The 25302-nt window shown below is 35.0% G+C and overlaps 1 protein-coding gene across 4 annotated transcripts in view; it reads right to left on the bottom strand.

Moving 5' to 3' along the window:
• LOC115211025 (CAD protein) overlaps positions 1–25302 on the bottom strand; it is a 103133-nt gene that overhangs the window by 76742 nt on the left and 1089 nt on the right. For all 4 annotated transcript variants that reach the window (XM_029779873.2, XM_029779875.2, XM_029779874.2 and 1 more), the window contains exons 2-5: positions 16339–16608; positions 13618–13676; positions 7417–7500; positions 6205–6346 (exon numbers count right to left, since the gene is read on the bottom strand). In XM_029779873.2, coding sequence (XP_029635733.1) covers positions 6205–6346; positions 7417–7500; positions 13618–13676; positions 16339–16608 — 555 coding nt within the window. The remainder of the gene's footprint in view (positions 1–6204; positions 6347–7416; positions 7501–13617; positions 13677–16338; positions 16609–25302) is intronic.

Here is a 25302-nt window from a genome sequence, read left to right as displayed (position 1 = left end):
AATCAGATGTGTTCCAAGTTTACAATATGGTGCTTTTTTTTTTGTTTTGTTTTCATTGTAACCCATCTCATCACCTTGAACAGCAAAGACACAATCACTGCCCATTTCAAGGAAACATTGCAACCATCTCCACTCATCAACTTTAACAGTATATAATTAAAACCCTTACAATCATTTCAAATGCTAAGCCTCACCATCACTGAAGATCTCACCTAGCAAATACACATTCTTAAAATGGCAAAGAGTGCCTTCTTGCAGGCCAGAAAATACTTCAGCTTCCAAAATCTTTACAAAACTCAAGTGAAACCCACAATGGAGTACTGTATCCACAACTGGGACAATGTTGCTACAAACACACATACCCTAGACTGTATCCAAAGAAAGACAGCACCTTAACTAAATGGTATGAAGTTGTTCATCAATACACTTCAACTCCTAACCTGCAGATGCAGTCACCTCTGTCATATGAAGTTATTAAGTAGGCTGTAATGACAATACAACTAATTGTACAATGACACAGCCTACACCAGCATATTAGGTTATGAGTTTTTTTTAAGTATCAGGCATAACCAGGTCTTCATTTGTTGCTTTCTATCCTCTTAATGAACATGTATGAATATTCTGTGCAATTCTGTTAATGAGTGTGACCTGCAGTAAAATTGCAGTCTAGTTGTTCCTATTTCAGTTCACTTCACAAATCAATATGTGAGTAAAATATAAATAGCACAAAACTTGTTTTTCTCTAATACATATGCAAGACACATGCATACACAAGGGGGACAATCATACAAACACATATACAGTTATAAAGGAAGCTTTGACTTATATAGATAGAACATTACAGCAATATTACTATATAAAAGGACAGCGAGCTGGCGCAATAATAACCACACTGAGCAAAATGCTTAGTGGTATTTCGTTTGCCGTTACGTTCTGAGTTCAAATTCCGCCAAGGTCAACTTTGCCTTCCATCCTTTTGGGGTTGATTAAATAAGTACTAGTTACGCACTGGAGTCAATGTAATCGACTTAATCCCTTTGTCCTTGTTTGTGCCCTCTGTTTAGCCCCCTGTGAGCAATAAAGAAATAAATATTACTGTATAAAAACAGATGATGGATCTCATGATTTCAACCAGTATTTCAGTTTTTCAATCAACTTAGAAATTCAAACTCAATTTATAGTGTAAGTAGCTCAGTATTCCAGACACAGAACAACAAGGATAGACCTTTGGATTACAAGTACATTCCATTCAATGGGCTTTTGGTTTCCATCACTTTTAAATTATGTATCTTTCATTACATAATGAGGTTTATGGCAAAAGAAACAGCCGTTGAACACAACAGAAATATGAACTATATGTGAAATGTATACTTTTCTTCACTAAGTGCTGGTATGGCTGCATGATTGAGAAGTTTACTTCCCAACAACATGGTCCAAGGTTCAATCCCACTGCGTGGGACGTTGGTCAAGTGTTTTCAGTTATAACCCCATATCAATCAAAGTCATGAGTGGATTCAGCACGTGTGTGTGTGTGTGCAGGTATATAAAGACTTGTTTTATTTATATTTCCTGAGCGCCATACTAATACAATTGTTCGTTTGTTTTCCACCTGCCTTCGTCTTTTGTTTATTTTCATAAAGCTTCCCGTTATATATATATATATATATATATATATATATACATACATACACACACACATACGTGTATGTATCTGACAGTGTGCATGCATGGGTGAGTATGTGTTAGATCCTTCTTGTCCTGACACTACAATAGTTGTAAATGAGCATCCTTTATTTTTTTTCATATTCCATGGAAATGTGAAGTTTGTTGAAAGGGCATTCAGCTGTAGAAAATCAGCTACAACAAATTCTGTTTGGCCCATGTAAAAAATGGATGTGAAAACAACGATAGAAAGTTGTGTGTGTGTACACATGCCTGCACAAACACACACACATTAATTCACACAGTGAACAATGGGAAGTGCACCTGCTCTAAAATCACCAATCCTACTCAACTGCTACAGAAAATAATTTAAAAACAAGATGAAATAGCAATATCAATACTACTTCAGCAATGTGTGCATATGTGTCTTAAAATTGTTAAGTAAATAAATATTCTAAATGACCTCATTTGTTAATCTATGAACGAGCTAGATATTCAACTAAACATACAAGCACACACACATAATATAAAACGGTTAAAAAACCAACAAATACAACCCATTAATAAATTCATGAACCACCCACACATACAAGATATGATACTAAAAACAAAGGGATTCAGAAACTAGTTTTCATGTTATTTCCTTCACTCAAACGTAATTATTCAGCATCAATTATTATGTAGTAAAGGTGGTGAGCTGGCAGAATTGTTAGCATGCCGGGCAAAATGCTTAGTGGCATTTTAGCCATCTTTTTTGGCTTTAGGAAGGGCATCCAGCTGTAGAAACTCTGCCAAATCAAGATTGGAGCCTGGTGCAGCCATCTGGTTTGCCAGCCCTCAGTCAAAATCGTCCAACCCATGCTAGCAATGAAAGCGGGCGTTAAACGATGATGATGATTTACATTCTGAGTTCAGATCCCACCATGACTCACTTTGCTTTTTATCTTTTTAGTGGTCAATAAAATCAACTAGCCAAAATTGCAGGCTTTGTACCGATAGGAAGGATTATAATTATTATGCAGCAAATGCAGTGGATTGGCATAATCACAAGAGTTCTGCAGAATTTGGGTATGGATCTTTATGCTCTGATTTCAAGTCTGCATGGGTCACCTTAGCCTTTTATCATCCTATAGATGACAAAAATCAACATTAAAATGGCCCTGAATTTGAGGCCTTGTGCACATGTAAGAAATTATTATTATTGAGGCAGCAAGCTGGCAGAATTGATGAAACACCAGACAAAATGCTTAGTGACATTTCATCCATCTTTACCTTCTAAATTTAAATTCTACCAAGGTTGACTTTGCCTTTCATGCTTTTAGGGTTGATAAAATGAGGATCAGCTGAACACTAGAGATCATGTAAAGGACTTATCCTTTCCTCCAAAATTGCTGACCTTGTTCCAAAATTTGAAATCATCATCATTATTGTAATAATGAGATAGGAGAAGCAAAAATGCCTTTCAAGTGTATTCATTATTTCACATTATTCAATGTAGCCTTCCTTCCAAGAATAAGTTATGATTTGAGGGAAATTTTGCCACTATGTCTAACGGTTTGCTCTTTTTTTTATACTTTAAAAAGTGCTATAGGTGAAAACTGCCTACTTCTAAAATGTTCCCTCTAAAAAATTCTATTGGACAATGATCTGAGTTCAAAACCTGCCTGGTAGCATCCATACTTTTGTTTAAATATCTTCCCAGGATCAACAATTAAAAGTAGCAATCAAACAATAGAGTCAATATAGTTGAATATAAACTTGTTGTTAGAAATTATTAGAAGTTTCATCATATTTACGAAATTAATATCATTAGTTTTATGACTATCAAAGTATTAAAATATAAAAGGAGGCAAACAATAAACTGAATATCTGGTACAGGTGAAAGAGTGGCCTTCTTGAACGAGGTACAGAAGAGATAAGTGTTAAGCAAAAAGATTGAGAGAGTAAAAAGGCTAGCAAAAATTTTACAAGGAAACATTTTCTTGTGTCCCTTCTTCTGAAACTGAGATGTTCTTTGAGGGAAATTTGACTGCTATTTCTAATACGTTGCTCTTTTTTATACTTTAAAAGCATAACAAAAAGACTGAACTCTTGTTGAACTTGCCTACTTCAGGAATGGTCTACCCTCACTTTGTCCAAAGCCATAATTACATTGACATATAGTTATGTTGTATAGTATTTTACAAAGTACTGCTTTTGTAGTTTGTTTGATAGTTTTCTGTTTCCCCTGTTTTCATGATCCTGAGACATTATTTCAGAATGTATAACCTCAAGTCAGCTCTGATCTAAACTATCCCAGTTGTAGCCAACCCATCTTTTATTCAGACACTGCACAATTTGGATAAAATTACTTAACGATTTTTTTTTTTGGGGGGGGGGGGGTCATAAGACACAAGTTAGGTAGTTTTAGCTGTTCTTTCTAGCAAACTGAGTAACCATGTTGGTGTATTGTGTTTAAGGTTATCAAAGATGAATATAATGTTGACTATTTTAGTCATTTGGTTGTTTACTGCTATATTTTGTCATGGCCTTGCTAGCTACTGTCAAACCGTCCAACCCATGCCAGCATGGGAAACAGACATGATGATGATGTATGTACTGCAGTGTGTTTCTGTTTCATCTTATGATCAAAGACAGTCCAACCATAACAATCATGTCTTCTTTTAACTCATGTTAAAGCATTCAGATTACTCTATCATATAGTACTTATTTATTCACATTGTTTTGAATTCATCATGCATTACATTGTAGCTTCAAGATTTCAATGGTATGATGGTTTATTTTTAGAATGATATCTATAGGGTAGTTATGAGAGCAGATCTGACCTGCCTGATTATAGAACAGGTAGAATATTTGGGCCAGATAACGCTGGTTTAAATATCATTATTATCCAAGGTAGTAGTGCAGCATGGTGAAGTGGCTGAGAAGCTTGTTTCATATCTACAAAGCCTTAAGTTCAATCCACTGTATGGCATCTTGGGCAAATGTCATTTTCTATAACCTCAGATTGACCCATAGCTTGCAAGTGAAACTGGGTTGGATAGAATTCTATAGACGCTTGTCAGACAAGATTGTACTTATTCACACACACACCGACTCTGCATGAGAATTATGCTAAAACCACATGTGTCTGCATATTAATTTAAGAGCAGGATATTCAACATTATCTAAGGTGCCCTTCCTTTTTCAAAATGTTAGTGTGCAATTTGAAGGAGATTTAGTTTCCTAAAATTGTCATACTAATTAATATATATGGTACAATTAACCCACAATTTTTTTTTTTTGCTCAATGATATGCAAATAATGAAGTCGAGGAGGTGGCCAGAAGAGAATTGGCAGATTGTTGACCACACTGTTGGAGCAACTAACTTAGGCATGTAGAGCAGAAAGTGATGCCTGAGAAGGAATTATAGGAATTAACTAGGTAACTGTGAAAGTGTTGGTATAAGTAATTTAGAATTTAAACCTTGATTAGCATTATTGCATGATATTCTAATGTTACCTGTACTGTTTAGTTATTGCTTAATCCTATATCAGTACTGATTGGATAGACTATATGATCAAAGGTGCCAGCCATAACAATACAAAGTTTCCATATGATGAGGTACATTGTCCTGTGTATCCTTCCTTTTTTTTTAAATATAGTACATGAATTTCAGGGAATTTGGCTGCTATTCCAAAACAGGTCAAGCAATTGTGTAGGGGCTGGGTTCCATCTAACTGGTAAAACCTCACTCACTGACATGCTACAACTATTGGCATAAAGTCACACTGGTTCCTTCTCAGTGCATCTTTTACCATTTTAACAACTGCTTATCTAAACACCAGCTCATTCAAATTATATAGCTCTCTTCCTTTTGTCAGTCATTATGTTTCATGCAACACTCAAATACTTTGCACAAACATTCCTCTTCCTCACCACATATTCCTGTTAGGCATCAACTTACAGAAGTTCAAAGGGACTATGAACAATATCCATCCATCATCCTAGAAGGACCTCTAAAAATAAGTGCTGCCCTTCTCCTTTGCCTAAATATATTTTTGAAAAGACTCCCTGCACAATACTCAGGTTTCATACCCATATTCTGAGATCTCAACCTACCTGTACACATCATTTTAACATCCACTTTTCCATGCTTGCGTGGATCGAATGAGATTTATTCAGGAAGATTTTTTATAAGCAAATGGTCTTCCTGTTGCCAGCCCTCACCTGTTTCCAAGTAAAGTAATTTTTATCCATTGGCTGGACATGCTTTCATTGAAGCTTGGGAAAAGGACACAACTTGTGTGACAGTAACACTTGCTTACAGCAATTACACAATGTCTAGACAAGGAGAGACCAACACACATACATACAATAGGCTTCTTCCCGTTTCCATCTGCCAAATCCAATTACAAGGCTTTGATCAGCTCAGGGTTTTAGTAGAAGACACCTGCCTAAGGTGCCATGCAGTGGGATTGAATCTAGAACCACAGAGCCATGTCTGCACTTGATGAAATAAATCAGTAATCAATCCACACAGCTAGTTTGGAGTTACTTACCATCTGGTTTCACAGGGTAGTTCCATGGTACAACCTTCACAGACACACCCCTCTGAGTCAAACAACGAATTTGGTTGTATTTCATACCACAATCAATAGCAACAATTTTCAAGTTCCCTTCCTGGTTGTAAACCACAGGTTCCTAGTATGGATAACAAAAAAATGTCATGTAAATATGCATTTACATCCCATTAAATAATCAGAAAAAATATGTTACCCAATAACAATCCAAAAGTTAAAAGGAAGTTTGTCTCAACAGCCTAATTGCGCAAATGTATTTTGCAGTTATAACAGAAATGAATAATGCCTAGCATGATATCAAATACAGGTCACAGATTACAGCCAAACTTCTGGTTACACTCAGAAAAGGATTGTTGCGGTCAACAACAATAATAATTACAATAACTGAAACAGTTTTTTTTTTCATTAACAGCTCTTCTCAGTTATGTCTTAACACTTAGTAATATTATACAGCATTGTAAGCAATTTGGGTCCCAAATAAAATACAGTCTGAATTTTAGCTTCATCTAGACTTATGCAGCCATTTTACACTGATGCAATTGTAGACAAGATTCCTTTAGTTTCTTTTTGTAAAATATTTGTTTTTCCAGTTAATGTACCTCTTGTTAACCTCAACAATAAAGTCACAGTTAGACAAACAGACTATTGTCTTGCTAGGCACATTAAGATTTGAACAAGTTACTATGGTTGCAATCCAGTTCAAATACTCAATTGCAACAATGAAAATAACTTGACATTATTAACACAACTTATTCTTCACATCCTACTCTATCTAGTTTTAATTTTCACAGTTGAGGGTACACACTAAATCTTTCTTATTCTTTTGAGTATTAACAGAAAAATGAAAAAAAATCAATCATCATCACCATCATTTAACATGTTTTCCATGCTGGCAAGCCAGGACTGCACCAAGCTCCATTATCTGTTTTGGCATGGTTTTGACAATTGAATGAGAAAGTGCATAGTCTGTTAAAGAAATACCAATAATTGACAGACTATTTTATCAAACTGAAAGATGAAATTCAAGTCAATCTCAGCAGGATACAAACTAAAATCTGTCAAGCATTTAGTCTGATATCATGCCCGTGCGAGTATTTGTACTAAATACACAACATGGGTTAGATGATACTTCAAGCGCTAACTAGCCTTTCAACCACTTACATTTTTAAACATAAATTTTAGTTTACAAACCTTTATTGATACTTGTTCCACCAAATGCTCTCTATTGGGGTCACTGAATGCCAAAATACTGGGATCTGTTCCCTCAAGAATCACCTAAAGAAGAAAAAAGGTTTATGTGCAAATAATAGGGATTGATCAACAGTGCATCATTTGTTCACATGAAAAGGCTATGTGATGCTATCTCATCAGTAAGGCCAAACATTGAAATTTAAAAACATTTCCTTCTCATGAGAAGGAATTAAACAAAGATTCACACAGCAGGTTATCAAGAAGCACTTTGCTTTTCTGCAGTCCCTGATCCCAAATGTGACTACATCATAACAAGAAACTCAAATGATGGTAGCAATATCTAACTCCCTCCTTCACTAAAAGCCAATCACATAGAAATGGCTATTCAAAAGGTGTTGATATTGGTGGTGCCACAGCATGACCACATCCTTTAGACTGAAATACATAAGATAAAATAAAAAAGACAGTCAAATTATATCAATCTCAGTACTTGATACTTTATTTTAATAACCTCTGGAGGGTTGAAAAGTATAATCGACCTTTTGAACAGAGAACATAAGCAGCAAGAAATATTGCAAGGCATTATGCCTGATGCTCTTACTATTTTGCAAATCCGCCAACCTAACAATAAAAACAACAAGAAATACAGCTGAAAGAATATTTTCACTTGTAACTGCAGTCAAAACAGACAAAGAAGAAAATACAATTTAATCTTTTAGATGCTGACATTAAAATTTGGATACACAAGCATTGCTAGTCAATCTGCTACAAAGATCTGCACATCACAAATAGAATGTTGAATAATTTCAAACCAGACATCCTTTATTATATATATATGTTCCTTAAGATTTTAAATATAAGAATGACTGAAGTACATTCACTTGGCACAGTAGTATTTCTAATAAATGCCTATTTATAGTGTATACTGCAGTGTTGCAATGTTTGTAAACATATCTGATAATGAGTTTACCTGATCAGGGATGACTTGGGATTAAACTTGTGATAAATGTTTATTAAGATAATGTCATAAAAATGGAATAATGAAATTAAACAAATACAAAGTAACAAGGATTTATACTCAGCCCTCTTTCTCAGAACCAACACTACAAAAAAACTTTCCCTATCTTGTACATAGCCTGAAAGCTTCATTTTTCAATGAAAAGAAGCTCATTACAATAAGTTATGTATATTTTCTACCATGATAGTTAGCAATACTTTAATCAAAATAGCACCAGACAGCAGTGAAACAAGTTGCAAACTGCCGACCATATTAATATTGATTCATGATAGAGAGAAAAGGCCTTATATTTATGGATTGATAATTCAAAGCAAATGCATATCTAATTGATACTTATTTATTAATTGAAATAAAAGGGACTGCTACTAAACAGCTCCCAGCGTTTTGTATAATGCTCTACCACTTTTGCAAATCGATCATCCTTCTTAATATTAACCATTTAAGCATAGATCACAAGATACATCTTGACAGGTGCAGTCATGGTTGAAAGACTTGTTTTCTATTGCAGTTTCAGACCCACTGAGCAGCGCTTTCCCGAAGCGTCTTCTACTATAGCCATGTGAGCAAATTTCATAAATAGAAACTAAAAGACCTGAGTGTGTATGTGCATGTATATTCACATATATGTGGGTATATATGTAGACTGAGTTATATTACATAATCTCCAAAGAGGCCTTATGATATTTTTGTAAATGTCTCATTTATATCTATATATTGACCAACCACAAAGGGCTAATATTGGTAAAATGAGACATACTTATCTACATGGCCGAAACAGCTGTAAGATGTAAACTATACTTATATTTATATTCTTTTATATATATTCTACTTATTATACAACATTACTCTTTTAAGTACACTTTTTTATGTACATTCCTTTATGTACACTGATTTGTTCTGCTTTTTATGTGGTGGTTTAATAAAGTATGTGATTGAGTATTATCTGGTAATTGATATTTGATTTAGATGTATTTCTCCATTTTCTTATCTTGTATTAGTAATTTGTGGTAAATCATTTTAAATGAATTGATTGCATCGCAATCATTAACATTTATGTATTAACTTTGTTGGGTACTTCACAAGCAGTATATTGGATATATGTTATCCCATGGAGGGTTGCATTTACAGCCCCTATCTCAATTTGTATATATATATATTTGTGCTTATGTGTTCCATTTCCTCAATAGGAAGTACGTAGAAGCGTTTCATAAATTTTTGTTGATCAAATAATTGAATTGTTGAACTATTCTTTTAGATCAGTATTTCTCAACAGGGATTTCAGGGGAGAGTTTCAGGGAGTCACTGGCAATGTATCGTGATGATCAAAAATCCGGCCTGCTAAAATTTGATTAAAGTGATTCAAACTGCAGACTCAATGCAAAATGGTCACATTTAATTCAAAGTGTTAAAAATGTTATGAAAACAATTGGTGTGTTCACAAAGTCCAAACAATTAACACGAAAAAACCCTCCAGGATACATCCCGAAAATTCATTTCTTTGCCAAATTTCTACAATGTTTACGGCGATTCGTTTTTATATCTTGATTTTTTAAATTTTTCATGCAATTTACGCATGCTTGCACGTGTGGTGAACACAGTTCACGTCAAACAGCTGACTGAGTAAAGTTCACTATTCAATGCATGGGATAAGACCTAAACAAACACATTATCGATTTTTGCACTTGCGAGATGAATTTCGGAACAGAAATAGCGCAGTTCAATTTTCATTCGCCTAAACTTTAAGTGACCCATTTTTGGTGGTTCTACGATTTGTTGGCTAGGAGATGTGCCGGGAAGTTAAACACACAGATACACAAGTTGAGTTTTATATATATAGATGTATATTTAGATATGTGTATGTGTATATATTTTTAGATATGTGTGCATGTATATATACTTAGATGTGTGTGTGTGTGTACATTTATCTATATTCACATGTATGCACAAATACATGTATATATGTATGAGTGTGTGTATAATTAAATGTATATGTATATATGCACAAATAGAGTGTGTGCATGCAAAATTGTTCCACTTTTGAATTAACATCCCCCTTCCATAACGACACGGTTAACCTCTTCCGATACTAATGTAATTAGTTGCATTTATATTACAAATACACGTATGCATATTGTGTGTACCCATGCATCTACAATGAATGTGACGCAAGTGTGCATGTGCATCTATACTATAATGGGAAAAGCTGCTTATTAATTAGGAATGCAACAATTACTAAAAGAAAGCAATTAATGGGTTGACCATCTGGAAATATTTTTATAAATTCATGTTCTAAGAAATTTCTTATAATTTTGATTTCTCAAGTTTCTTGAATTTTTTGAACTCCAATTTCTCGCAAATTTAAATATTCATTGCATTCACTGCAGAGTATTCCATTCTCATTTACAGTGTCTCTCACTTTCTCTTAATTTTTCATTTGCCATTTTGAAAAGCGACAGTTTATTCTATTAATGTATACGTAATTTATTATTTATTGGATAAAAATTTTTTAAATACTTGTATAATTTTTTAACATGGGATAGCTGTGAGAAGAGCTTTGAAAGTTGGGTAATTACTATTAGAAGACGAGGAAAAACAAAAGTTACCGACAAGCACTCGAAACTTGCACCTAATTCAGTTTCCAAACACTCTGTACCACAAAGCCAATATATACACAAACAAGTTGCACAAGTGACTTCAACAGTGACACACATGTGCACACACATAGAGGCACATACACACAAATGAAAGACAATGAATGTATGTGTGCATTTGCTGCTCACTGACACAACTTCATGCTTCATTACCTTTGCAAAGTTTTGTCAGTGAATAGGTTGCAAGTTTCAAAAAAAAATATTTTGACAAATGAAATTTTTACGTTGAAGTGAAACTAGTACTACTTAAATACAGGTGTTATGTACAAAGCATTTTAAATGTACGCAGTGTGGACATGTAATGAAACCCTAACCAACCCTAAAACTAACCCTCCCCTTCATATTGTTACATAGATGCATTGGGACCTCTGTAGTTCTGTGAAACTAACGGATTCTGTGTGTTCTTGAATGGCTTACAAACACATATGCTGCAACTGTTTTTGTTTCAGTACACAATCTCAGATCAAGTCACTTGCTATGCAAGTACATCTCTGTAATTTTTTAAAATCACTGTGGATAAATGCCAATGATGACTTTCTCAGGCTTTCCAATATCTTAATTTCTAAACAGAAACAATTGGGGGCAGGAGTTGGGGTTGTAAAAAATTCATAATTTCTCAAATTTTCTTTATTATGGCATATAAATGTATTTATGGAGAGAAAATATTGAAAAACATCAATACATGCGAGAATGATAAAGAAATGAGGATTGTCTTTGGATATGCTAGAAACAACAGCCAAATCCTCCTTAAACCACTCACTTTACCCGCTGAAAATATTAACAATTTTTTAAAAAATTTTTTACCGAAAATGTTCTTTTCATGGCTTTGAAGTGTGCAAAAAAAAAGGGCCAAAATAGGCCCGTAGTGGGATGGGGGGAGTCTATAAAACTTTTTCCATACAAAGATGCCCCACCACATCATTTTGAAAACTGGTTTAAAAAAAAATGAAGAAAATCACTGAAAAAATTTCCCCCACAAATTTCTCTATAATCGTGTGAAGTATGTACAAATTTGCCTTATTTAAAAAATTTATGTATTTACTTATTGAATGGCATAACAGGCAAACTATTTGAAAATACGAATTATCCACTTGACATTGTAATTGTTTTTATAATTTGTTCCAGAACTATCCACGGAAATACCATTAGCATTGGTATATTAATTCACAACTCCTTGAACTAGTTTGATAAGTGCTAACACACAAACCTCTTGGATCATTAGTCAACCTATTAACTATTAATAAGTAAATGTTTGTGTGTGTGTATGTGTGTTTGTTTCATCTGTAATAGCTTTGTGTGAAAGTATGGTGGTCAATGTTATTAGTTTCTCAATTCAACAAGTAATCTAGACATTCCATGTCTTAAGCCATGTGGATTGAGTTATCTGTTACCTGAAAAACAGGTAAGGGTTCACACCATCATTACTGTAAAACATTCATGCAAGCATATAAAACAGATATGATGTGAAAACAGTTAACTCATTATTTGAAATCAGAATACAAAGTGGCAACTAAACATTGCACAATATCTCTTCAATTTTGAAGATCAGCAATGTAACAAACTGCATTTTAATAAGAAACTATCATCACATAACATTTACGAAGCAGTAATTCAGGGAACATTCTTACTACAACATATCCTTTCACATAGTCTTGTAATATACATAAAAATATATATATATCCAACCTTTGCTCAACAAATTCTGCTGATCTGCCCCACCCACCACCATACACTTTTCTATGCTAGCATAAATCAAATGAAATTTGTTGAGGCAGCTTTTCTATGGCTGGATGCTCTTCCTATAGCCAATCCTCAATTCTCTCTAAGCAATATTTTCCACGGTCCCTTGAACAGCAACAGATCAATGGTGGAATGTATTTTGAAAAAATATTGGAACAAATGACTGTTTTTGCATGAACACTAACTATTTACAATCATCATGCAACATCAGGGAAAGGAGAACCAAACACACACACGCTAAGTGGTTTCTCCCAGTTTCATCTACCAAATCCACTCACAATGCTTTGGTTGGCCTAGGGCTATAATAGAAGATACTTGTTCAAGATGCCACACATTGAGATTGAACCCAAAACCATGGTTGTGGGTGAGCTTCTTAACTACACAGCTATTCCTGTGCTTTATATAATAATAATTGCTCCTCCTCCTCATCATTTAACATCTGTTTTCCATGCTGGCATGGGCTGGACAGTTTGATTGAGAACTGCTAAGCTGGGAAGCTGCACCATGTTTCAGTCTGATTTGGCATGGTTTCTACAGCTGGGTGCCCTTCTTAACACCAACCACTCCAAGAGTGTAGTGAGTGCTTTTTAAGTGCCACCAGCACAGGTGCCAGTTACGTAACACTGGCATCAGCAGTGACTATGATCTCATTTGGCTTGACAGGTTTTCTCAAGCATGGTATAATTCCAAAGGTCTCAGTCACCTGTCACTGCCTCCATTGAACAGTGCTTTTTGGGTGCCAGTCATATAGCACTGGCATCACCAAATGTAAATAATAAATAGATCAATTACCTTTCCTAACATTGTTCCTTTGTCTCGAATCCGTTTGGTCAGGGCTCTGGTGTCAATACCTGTGAAAAGAAAAAAAAATCTTAGGACAGACTCTTAAAAAAATTTTTTAATAAAGACACTGGACAATGTAATCTGGGTCACACCTTTCCTGAAGATGAGAATGGGTGGTCTCAGCTTGAATGCATTTAATATATACTATGATGATGATGATTACAGCTGACTTAGGCAGTGGGTACAAACTATATAATATATATTAGAACAGCTTTCTTTGTTTGAGTTTAATCTTTTTTGTTATACATTTTTCAGATTTTGCTTAAGCAAAAGAAATACCATAGAATGAGTTGGAACCCTAAAGCCTGCTTGCTACATCCTTCTCCCCTTTTCCTGTTTCCTTCCCTTGTCAATGGCCTTTCACCATGTGGTTTTAAGGCATTCTGCTGCTCTTTCTACCCTCAGGCTGCCACTTTAGTGCAAACCATATAATCGCATTTTTCAATCTTTTCTGAGGATGTGTCTAATTCAGCTCCAGTGTCTGTGTCTTATTTCGTCACTGACCCTGTTGAAGCCCATTCTTGTTTCAATTGTGTCTTTGCAACCACTTGATGTTGAGTATTCTCCTTTAGCATGTGAATTAGAAGCTGTCCATTGTTTTCCCTTCCATGTTTGTCACTTTCCAGTTTTCACGTCTAGTACTTGTGTATAAATATCTAGTCATACCAAAGAGCCTTAAATGCAATTTCAATCATCAGCATCATGCTGATCACTTAATGTCCATTTTCCATGCTGGCATAGGTTAGACGGTTTGACTGGAGCTAGTAAGCTGGAGAGTTGCACCAGGCTCCAGACATCTGTTTTGGCTTGGTTTCTATGGCTGGATACCCTCCCTAACACCAACCAAGTTACAGAGTGTACTAAGTTCTTTCACGTGTCACCAGCAAGTGTACTTTTAACATGTCACTGGTACTGGCCATTTCACTTAACTTGATGCATCTTCTCAAGCACAGCAAATCACCAGAAGTTTTGGTCACTTGTTATCGCTTCCAGGAGACTCAACAACCAAAGATCATATTTCACCACCTCATCCTGCTTCTTCCTGGGTATACTTTTTCCACATGTTCCCTCTACAATTAGAGATCAGCACATCCTCCTTCCCACTTCTGTAAGATGATGCTGGGTATATAGTTAGTTGAGCAGACCAGTAAATGGCAAATGACATACTAGAAATATTTGAAATGAGAATCAAATATTTGATTCCATTAATCATCTTTGTCAACATGACTAGCATCTGTATCACACTGTCTTAAGAATGATTTCTTTCATCAATGCTTTAAAAAACCACTGCCTTTAAGATTGTAGTCTATGGTTGGCATAGTTGACAAAATTGTTGTATTGGTACATATATTAAACCTCTCTTATTCTTTCTATGAGCTAGTAAGAGCTTCTAAATGGTTGTTCACTTACTAGAAACAATTGAATTTCCCTCAAACCACACCCTAGTCTTAAGGAAAAAAAAAAGCACTGGACAATGTAATCTGGGTCACACCTTTCCTGAAGATGAGACAGGGTGATCTCAGCTTGAATGCATTTAATATGTACTACATTACAGCTGACCTAGGCAGTGGGTGCAAACTATATTTGAAAGAACAGCTTTCCTTTTTTCATTTATTTTTATTCTTTTATTTGTTTCAGTCATCTGACTGTAGCCATGCTGGAGCACCGCCTTTAATCTAACAAATCTACCCCAGAACTTATTCTTTGTAAGCCTAGTACTTATTGTATCGGTCTCTTTGCCGAACTGCTAAGTTATGTGGATGTAAACACCAGCATCAGTTGTCAAGCGATGGTGGGGAGACAAAGACACACAAACATATATACACACACATATACAACGGGCTTCTCTCAGTTTCCATCGACCAAATCCACTCATAAGGTTTTGGTCGGCCCGAAGCTATAGTAGAAGACACTTTCCCAAGTTGCCACGCAGTGGAATTGAACCCGGAACCATGTGGTTGGTAAGCAAGCTACTAACCACACAGCCATGCCTGCTCCTTGTTCAAGTCTAATGTTATACATTTTTCAGATTTCCCTAGTGCTTTGTTTACTTTGGAACAATGTTCCAAAAATCTATTGACATTTCAAGATCTTAGCCTCATCATCTCAATGAAATGTTAGTCGTGGGGTGTTGTTGCATTTTGTAATAGGTAGATAAGGATAAAAAAACCAACATTGTCGTCATTGTTTTGCATGTTCTCCAATGCTGGTATGGGTTGGACAAACTACCACAATCCTGAGTTCTTGTGCAGAGACACTGCTCACATAAACAGACCAGAGTTCAACACCATTTCATTTTTGGCTTGGTTTCTCTGGCTGAATGCCTTTCATATACCCAACCACTTCACAGAGTGTACTAGGTGTATTTTTTATCAAAATAAAGCACTTGAAGGCTGTCATGACATCAACAAGACTAAAGGATTTCCTCAACCTCATGTCTGTTCACTTGCCAGCAACTTTGTCCTTAGTGCATATGCAGTATTATCAATGATAGTAGGGTTGCCACATACCCTGAAGATCTGAGAGTCCCCACCACTTGAAATGGATATTTTACTTAACATATTGAGTACTTTTTACTTTGTTTGTATTACTACAAAAGAAAGACAAAAACAGTATACAAACTTTGATCATGAATCTGATTATTTATATAGAAAATGGAAAAAAAATTACCACAAATAGCTGGGATAGATTCTTCAGCCAACCAATCTGATAGAGAACGAACTGCATTCCAATGGCTGTAGTCATCGCTAAGGGCACCAATAATCAAGGCAGATGCATGTATTTTAGCTGACTCAAACCAGAGTGGAAGGCCATTCTTGTCTTTTTTCTGACTTGGAATTCCATAATTACCAATTAGTGGGTATGTAAGAATTAAGATCTGAGATTTGTAAGATGGATCTGTTAAAGATTCTGGATAACCAACCATGCCAGTTTGGAAGACTGTAAAAAAAAAAAAAAAAATAAAATAAATATAAAAAAATATGCAACCAAAATTATAAATCCTCAATTGTCACGAAACAAAAAACCCCAGGCAGTAACTCGGCACTAAAAATGTTTTTCTTTATTTTGTTGCATTTTAAATTTGTTTCTATAACTATTCAAGTTAAACAAGCTCTATCTAAACTTCAGGGTGGAGTTTGGGATTAAATGAAAAATGTTTAAGTTACTTAATTTTAGGATTTCTCACATTCATCAACTCATCAAAAATTATTCTTATTGTTTTAATAATAAAATTGTCAAAATGGTATCCATACAGCAACTTTCTGTACTTATAATGGTAAGCCCATTAATACTGCTTCCAGGATGTAGTAAAATAAGGTCTATAACAGCATCTGAAAAATCTCCAGAAGACTAATTAACTGATTATCCTTTAACCAATCTGAAACTGCCTCTGGTTTTATGATACAAACTTCTTGTTATAAAGTCATCTAAATTAAAACTCACCGAAATTTCATGCTAATTTATGTTTCAAACATCAGCTTAATTTTATTAAATTCTTCATTAACTAATGGGTTAAGACAGTCTAAGACCCAGTGTCTAACCCACTAAAAGTTTCTTTGCATGCTAATAAACGTTTATAAAATATGAACCCTCGTGTTCTTTGTTATGTCCTTGCATCAGAATCTAAGTCAATTTGTGCTGTATTTCCAAATAAGGAACATTAAAGTTAGATCCATTACAGTTGTTTATGACCAGATTAATAAATCATCCTGTATGATTATCCAATTTAACACAACTATAGTATTTCAGCATTTTAGGCATTGATTTCAAAAGCCTCTTTCTTACATCCTCATTTTAAATTTCCATTAGAAATGGTGAACACTAAAACAAATGAAACGAAAAATGGCAAAATTAAATTCTTTGCAGACTACTTTTATATATCCTTGGGCCTCAGAGGCAATGACTAGTGACCAAGACCTTTGGCGATATGGTGTACTTGAGAAGACCCGTCAAGCTAAGTGGCATCACAGTCATAGCCAATGCTAGTGTCACATAACTGACATGTAAAAAAACACCTTTTAGAGCATTGGGCCTCACAGAGGTAAGGTGACCACTGCTGGTGACAAGCATTGGTCACCTTTCAAGTGTTGGGCCTCACAGAGGCAATGACAAACGACCAAGACCTTTGGCATTATGCCATGCTTGAGAAGACCGATAAAGCCAAGTGAAATCGTAGTTGTGGCAGATACTGGTGTCATGCAAATAACACCTATGCCGGTGGCACATAAAAGCATCCATTACACTCTCAGAGTAGTTGGTCTTAGGAAGGGCATCCAACCATAGAAACCATGCCAAATCAGACTGGAGTCTAGTGCAGCCTTCCACCTTGCCAGCCCTGGTCAAACTGCATGGACAATGGATGTTAAATGATATTTGTTGCATGAAATTTTAACTGTTATTACATCATGTATACATATACATGTATCTGAGCAAATATTTATATCCTTCATGCTTCACATGAAAAAGGGCTGAGCTACAAGTGGTGAAGTTTGCTGTCATCTTTTCCAATAAACCATCCACTGGCTCTGTGCTTTCGATGACATGGAATAAGAGACCCTTTACTTGACAACCAGGGAAGGTTTACTAACAGAGAGGGCATTCTGCTGTAAATTAGTGCCTTAATAATACATATTTGTCTAATCCATACTAGCATAAATAGACATTTTATATATATATCTACATGATGTTGCATGAAATTTTGACTTCCATTATGCATTTATGAGCATATGCAATTAAAATCTCTGTTTGAAGTTTATACTAAGAAATGATATACATGCTGCCATTTTGGGCCAATGGTTAAAGTTTCAAATTCTGTACTCTAAGCTGCTAGAGTATGTAGTTTTAGTTGGCAGTAAAAAAGAATAATGGCAAAGGGAATGAAAAGCAACTAAATCAATTACTACTAGGCCCAAAAGGTTGGGCTAAATGTTTGCATATGAACTTAAAGAAGAAATGAATGATTTAGCCAAACAAGGTAGGTTGATAAGGTTCTTTCAAGCAGAGAATCATCATCTTGCTGAGATTCCAGAGTAAAGAGATGGAACACCAAGCCAGCTCTCTCAAGTAGAGAAAGACCATTTGGGAACTGAAATCCAAGAAGAAACTGGAAAACCTACTATATTTATAAGAAGCTCACCCTGTATGTGAAACAGAGAAAGCAAAATACCCAGGTTTACATAAATGGCTCAAAACTGTATGTTACATTCCATTATGGCAGTGAAGCAAAGAAATTAAAGGACAGCTGTTAAGCTGCTGTTTGCCATCAGGCAAAGTTGACAAAAGAAAACCAATATAAAACAAAATTAATCAATAGGCACAGGTATGGCTGTGTAATTAAAGAAATTCGCTGCCAATCAAATGATTTGAGGTTCAGTTCCTTTGTGCAGCAACTTGTGCAAGTGATAGCCCCAGGTCAGTCAAAGCCTTGTGATTGGATTTGGTAAAGAAAAATTGAAAGGCCATCAAACAGAATTTGTCCAGACAGATATTCTATGGTTGGACGCTCTTCTTGTTACAAACCCTCATGTTTCCTAGCGAAGTAATACTGACATATGGTCAGACATGTTTTCACAAAGATTGGAAATGAAGGATACTGCTTGTATGACAGTGATGCTCATTTACAACTACTGCACAATATCAAGACAAGGAGACACAAACAAGCACACACACATACAAGCTTCTTTCAGTTTCTGTTCACCAAAACCACTCACAAAGCTGGTCAGCTCATGACTACAGTAGAAAACACTTATCCAAGGTACAAGTGGGACTGAACTGGAAGCCATGTAGTTAGGAAGCAAACTTCTTGACCATACAGCTGTGTCTTAAAAGGCAACAGAAAACACCTAAGTACTCTCAACAAAATTCCATGATGACACATAGCACTCCTCATTGAAGTTACCAAAGGCTCTTTACAGCCTGATGCCACAGAAAGCAAAGGGAACTTATGGAATTATGCTGGATATCTGGAGGCAAGACACCATTAAGATAATTAGTAATATACTCTACTGAAGACCTATAATACAGAATAGTATCAGACACCAGCACCTCCACCACCACTACCTCAAGTATTTGTTATGTAACTTGTGTCTTTCTGTAAAGTAAAATGAAAGAATCAAATTAAGTAAAATGATTCAGAACATCTAAAATTAGATGTACCTTGTCAGGAAATTATCTTCTAACAAGTTCACATTTGTATTCTAATGCTTACTTCTCAATGTGAGCATGAAACTTCCCCACAAAACTCCTACAGGAGAGATAAGTTAACACAGGAGCCTCACATAAATCATAACCAGCCTTCTTAAATAAGAAATAACATCTTAGATAATGTAGTCCTAGATATCTTTTAAGAAGCAACATCTAGATCAGGGTTGAGCTGACCTAAGACAATAGCAATGACAAGGCACCTTAACCTGCATTTAAAGCAACTTGTTTCAACGAGCATTCACAGTAAAATTAAAGAGATGCCCTATTTATTCATGTATAATACACACTTGTGAATAATAGGCGCTCCTAATCATAGGTTATGGAATTCAAGTGAAAATAATTTATTTGGTATAATAGTCACTGGTTCTTTAGTAATTATGATGTTTGGGAAATAATTAGACTTGTTGAGTTTAAATCTGAAGGGGAAAAGTGTAGTATACCTGAATGTGTACAATAATGTAGAGAGGGTATTTTTGCATGATAACCTTTGTAGAACAAGTGTTGAGGTAAATATGTCCCAATTAAATTAGTGGCTAAGTACATCCTGTTCTTATTGATAAAGAGCTTCCTAAATTAAACTGCCATTATCATGGATTTAACATCCTTTCATTTTTGGGACATTTGATTGGACAAATGTGTAATAAAGGATACTGACAATTCTCTGTCAAACTTACTATATCTCCTTCCCCAAATCTAATTTCACTCTTCAAACAAATAATCAAGGCAATCTCACACAATTGTTCAGTCTATAAGAAACAGTAGCCAAATCAATTCTACTTGTCTTAAAGGAGGTGACAAAGGACAATTTGGTGTTCAAAATTATGTGAATGTGACCATGGCTCTGCTTGATTAGAACCGAGTTTCCATAGCTTTCTTAACTATTCTCTTTACCTTAAGCTGACTCATTCAAACATGTAATGGATATAAACACACACACTATCGTGATTTCAGAGACTAAACATCGAGCCATGTTCATAGCATTATAGGAATAAATGATTAAAAGTAACCAACCATAAAAGTCAATAAAAAAAACAATCAGGTTAAAATAACGGCCATAAAAAATTTCTAATAAAAGCCATAGATCAATAAGGTAAATGTGAAAAAATTAACATCTCAATGAACTCTACAGCCCCACAAAATTAGGTCAGTTTCTTAGCCCTGATTTGTATGATGTTCTAATGAGAATATGTCCTCTCCAAGAGAACATTTTATTCAACCTTGATTGGTATTAAAAGCCAACAGATTAGAAAACAGTTCAATTTTCATAAACTCTAGGGTGCAACACCTAACAAACATTCTGAACATTTAACAAAAGCAGGCAGATTACTTATGCAGTATGCTATATAGCATGCATGTAATGAATCTTGCATAAATTTTGGTGAGTTGGCCAATTAAAGGAGCTATATGTGGATAAGCATACCATTTTTCTTATTAATATCATCATTAAACTTAAGAGGACACTGAGTGTAAGACAAAATTGGGTTTTGGGATTACAAGTACAGTCCATTTGGCAAGCTTGCATAAGCTTTGCATTTACCCAGTTTCACTTACAGGTTTTAAACAATTCAAAACTATGGCAAGAAACAACTGCACAAGACAAAATGCCATTTATATCTAATGCAAGATTTTAATAGTCTTCACAAATCCAGTTCCTAGACACACTGAAAAAGTGAACTGGCAAATTGATGCAGTGATATGGCATCCAGAAGATGACAGAACCAGAGATAACATCAAGACCTAAGATAGGTGACAACATGTCTGTGTAGTTTGCTTCACAACCATATGGTCTTGGGTTCAGTCTTACTGTTCAGCATCTTAAGTATCATTTACTGTAGTCTCTCAAGGAATTTGATAGTTGTAAATTGTGCAGAAACCCTTCGTACTCACACATAAATGCTGACATTCCACAACTTCACCCACAACAAAACAGATGCTTACCTCAAAGACAGGTGGAATAGAAAAACCTGTAAAAATTGGTGACAGAACATCTGGCTGTAAAATCATTCTTCAATCTCTGTTCAACCCAACCAAGCATACGAAAATGAATGTTGAACGAATGAAGAAACTTAAGAAATTGTGATAGGTCTCAAAAGAAAAAGTAAATGTGTAGAGTACAGGACATCACCACCTCAGAAGCAAGATGAGACACCATTGAGACAAAGGTTGTATTATAGGCCAGCAAAACAGCACACAAATGTAATAGCTGCTACCACCACCAAATTTATAGGCACAATGTAACCTACCTTTTTATAAGAAATTAATCATATAAGTAAAATATTTGAACAAACTAGCTTAGACCTGGATCAGATATGCCTGTTTCTCAGTGTGGACATGTAACTTTCCTAAAACTCTCGCAGGTGAAATGACAGGTCAAGAAGTACTTTCCTAAAACTCTCGCAGGTGAAATGACAGGTCAAGAAGTGAGCCTCTACATAGCTATTAGATCTGCTCAAGATAGTCTAGTATGAATTGAAAATTTGACTATCTTAAATTACATTTTGGATAATACAGTCCTAAGGTACCATTAGAAAAAGACAGCATAACAGTTGGAATGTCATTCATATGTCAGCCTGATCAGAGTTGACATGGAGCAAAACATCAATAAGGTACCATATTCTACATTTTATAGTGAACTGTACAGAAGACACAAGCAGAGTAAAATTAAAGATGTGTTTGTGGATAACGTAGACAATGAAATCGACACACAAACCCACAGAAAAAAAAAACTTGTGTTGAATATATACTAACTTTTCTTTAGTAGTACAAAGTTTGAAAAAATTTCTTCACAAAGAAATGAAAAGCAAAGTCTGATTAGACCTAAATTAGAGTCAGGTCAACTGTGAACAGACCGGTGATCAAAGGCGCCTTTACCGTAGCAAAGACGAAAGGGAGGTTTGGCTTCGTCAATGATGTTGCTAAGCCATGTCCAACATCTGATTTATTAATTTGTCCGAAGGATGCTCCTACTCTTTCACACATGACATACAACTGATCTTTTTTAATAAACGTAATTGAACTCGACATTTTTAACCTGTACAACCCAATATTGTAAATATAGATGTGAAAGACTTAAAATCCGAAATACAACGTGGTCTCGAAAGATGCAGCGTCTCTAACGAAGTGTACTAAATCATAGATACATGCTTACATTTTACAACTTAATTTAAATGTTGCTATTACAAATTAATTTAAATATTGCATTTTTATTAATATTTCTTAAAAGACTCCGCCGGTTACGACGACGAGGGTCCCAGCTGATACGATCAACGGAACAGCTTGCTCGTGAAATTAACGTGCAAATGGCTGAGCATTCCACAGACACGTGTACCCTTAACGTAGTTCTCGGGGATAATCAGCGTGACACAGAGAGTGACAAGGCTGACCCTTTGAAATACAAGTACAACTCATTTTTGCCAGCTGAGTGGACTGGAGCAACGTGAGATAAAGTGTCTTGCTCAAGGACACAACGCGTCGCCGGGAATCGAACTCACAACCTTACGATCATGAGCCGAATGTCCTAACCACTAAGCCACGCGCCCTCACTTATTAATATTTATACTATAACAAAATTCATAAATCTACAACACCTGTGTTGAGCAATTCTGACACAGGAGATAGAAAGTGAGTCAGTGAGATCATGCTGCAGGTTTGTAATGATGAGGGCTGTTCATATATAAATCGAATTCGAACAGAACTTTAAATGAATGTTAAGCATATTTAAAATTATTGCCTAACTTAATTTTTAAACCAATCTCCCTTTCAAGTTCTTTTCCGAAATAAAATTACGTTTATTACTAAAAGAATAATTATATAATTTCAATTAAATTCTTACGGAAGGATGTTGATTTTCAGGTCTGTCGATTAAAAAGTGCAATAGCGATTATAAAAATTGTCTATACATAGAATACAACGGCACTTATCTAATAATAAAGTAGCAGTAACACATCTAAATTAAATGCTTCTTAAAGAACATTGCCGTTAATCGCAAAATAAAGAGAAAAGATGCCCATATTTCAAATCGATATGCAACACGTATGGTGTTTTGTGAATAAAGATTACTAGTAAAACTCGTGCGCCTTCCTTGACGTTGAGACGTGTATATAAAATCCACAAACCTAAATGTGGTCGCTTGTTAGAAATAACAAACCTTACTCAAATCGACTAAAAGGAACATAGGGCAACGTAGTATTAAAACACCTATAAAAGAGTTGACCTGAGAAAACAACTATATTCTTGTTTAATTATGGAACACAAAGACCACCACACAGAAAAACTGAACAGGATTTTACGTAACATTACGACGTTCATATATTTAAAATATATATAACCACACCATCAAATTGTTGGTACCCTGAAATGCAAACGGACACAAATCACGCATCAAATACTAAGGGCTTTAAAAAAGAAAAAGGAGAAAGAATTATCAATTATTTAAATGACTTGTGTAATTTTATATACACACCACGCCATACGTGCCATCCAACACGTGCCTTCAATAGTATAAAGCAACACACAATATAAACACTAAACAATAATCAGCCATACAATCAAAGGAGAAATATAGTTTGCCTCATGGGAGAAATATAGATTATTGTATATCATAACTCATTTATCTATCTTATATATATATATATATATATATATATATATAACACACTACTGATTGAAGGATGTCGGCCATTGTATTTATCAAAGACCTGATTTGGTCGCTAGAAACAACAGCCAAATTTTACTCAAATCATCTTGGGGGAAAGGAGGGAATAGATAACAGAGTTCCCTACATACTAAAACAGCCAAATAAAGAACTACAAAAAAAAAGCTGAGTTTTGTGACATTCCATGACTTATTTTTATGTATAGGGAAAGCGTTACAGCCTATCCACGTCAATAAATACCCACGATGAACAAACAATTTGTGTATGCGTGTACATATAATCCATATACAAATAACAGACAGAAATTTATACTCGTAAAGATAATTAGTTAAGACTTTTACGCTCCTCATCACTACGAAGAGAATTATAAAAATTGTTTTCTAACGATAAAGCAAAATTGATTGTTAAGAGTTTTCTAGGCGCTGCTTATTCAAAGCACATGGTCTGTTCCACTACATTAAGCGCATTGCGTATGTGGATAGATAGATAGATGGATATAGACCATGTGAATTTTTAAAAAATAGTAACTATAATACTTTAAAGGTTAAGGTTAAAGGTTAAGTTTCTTCGTCTTTTTTCCTCTTTTGCTGTTGTATAGTAATATATTGTAATGAAAATCTAACAAATTTTAAAATATTATACATTAGAAATCTTTGTTTCAGCATTTCACAACTGCTTGCTTTTCCTATATATATACATATACATATATATATATATATGGTTTATGCAATAATAAAAACGGATACAAAAATAACAACCACTCAACCAGTGGCTAG

Source organism: Octopus sinensis, linkage group LG4, assembly GCF_006345805.1.
Source record: "Octopus sinensis linkage group LG4, ASM634580v1, whole genome shotgun sequence".
Taxonomy (NCBI): Eukaryota; Metazoa; Mollusca; class Cephalopoda; order Octopoda; family Octopodidae; genus Octopus; species Octopus sinensis.
The sequence above is the reverse complement of the archived record's forward strand: the minus strand, read 5'-3'. Positions and strand labels throughout refer to the sequence as shown.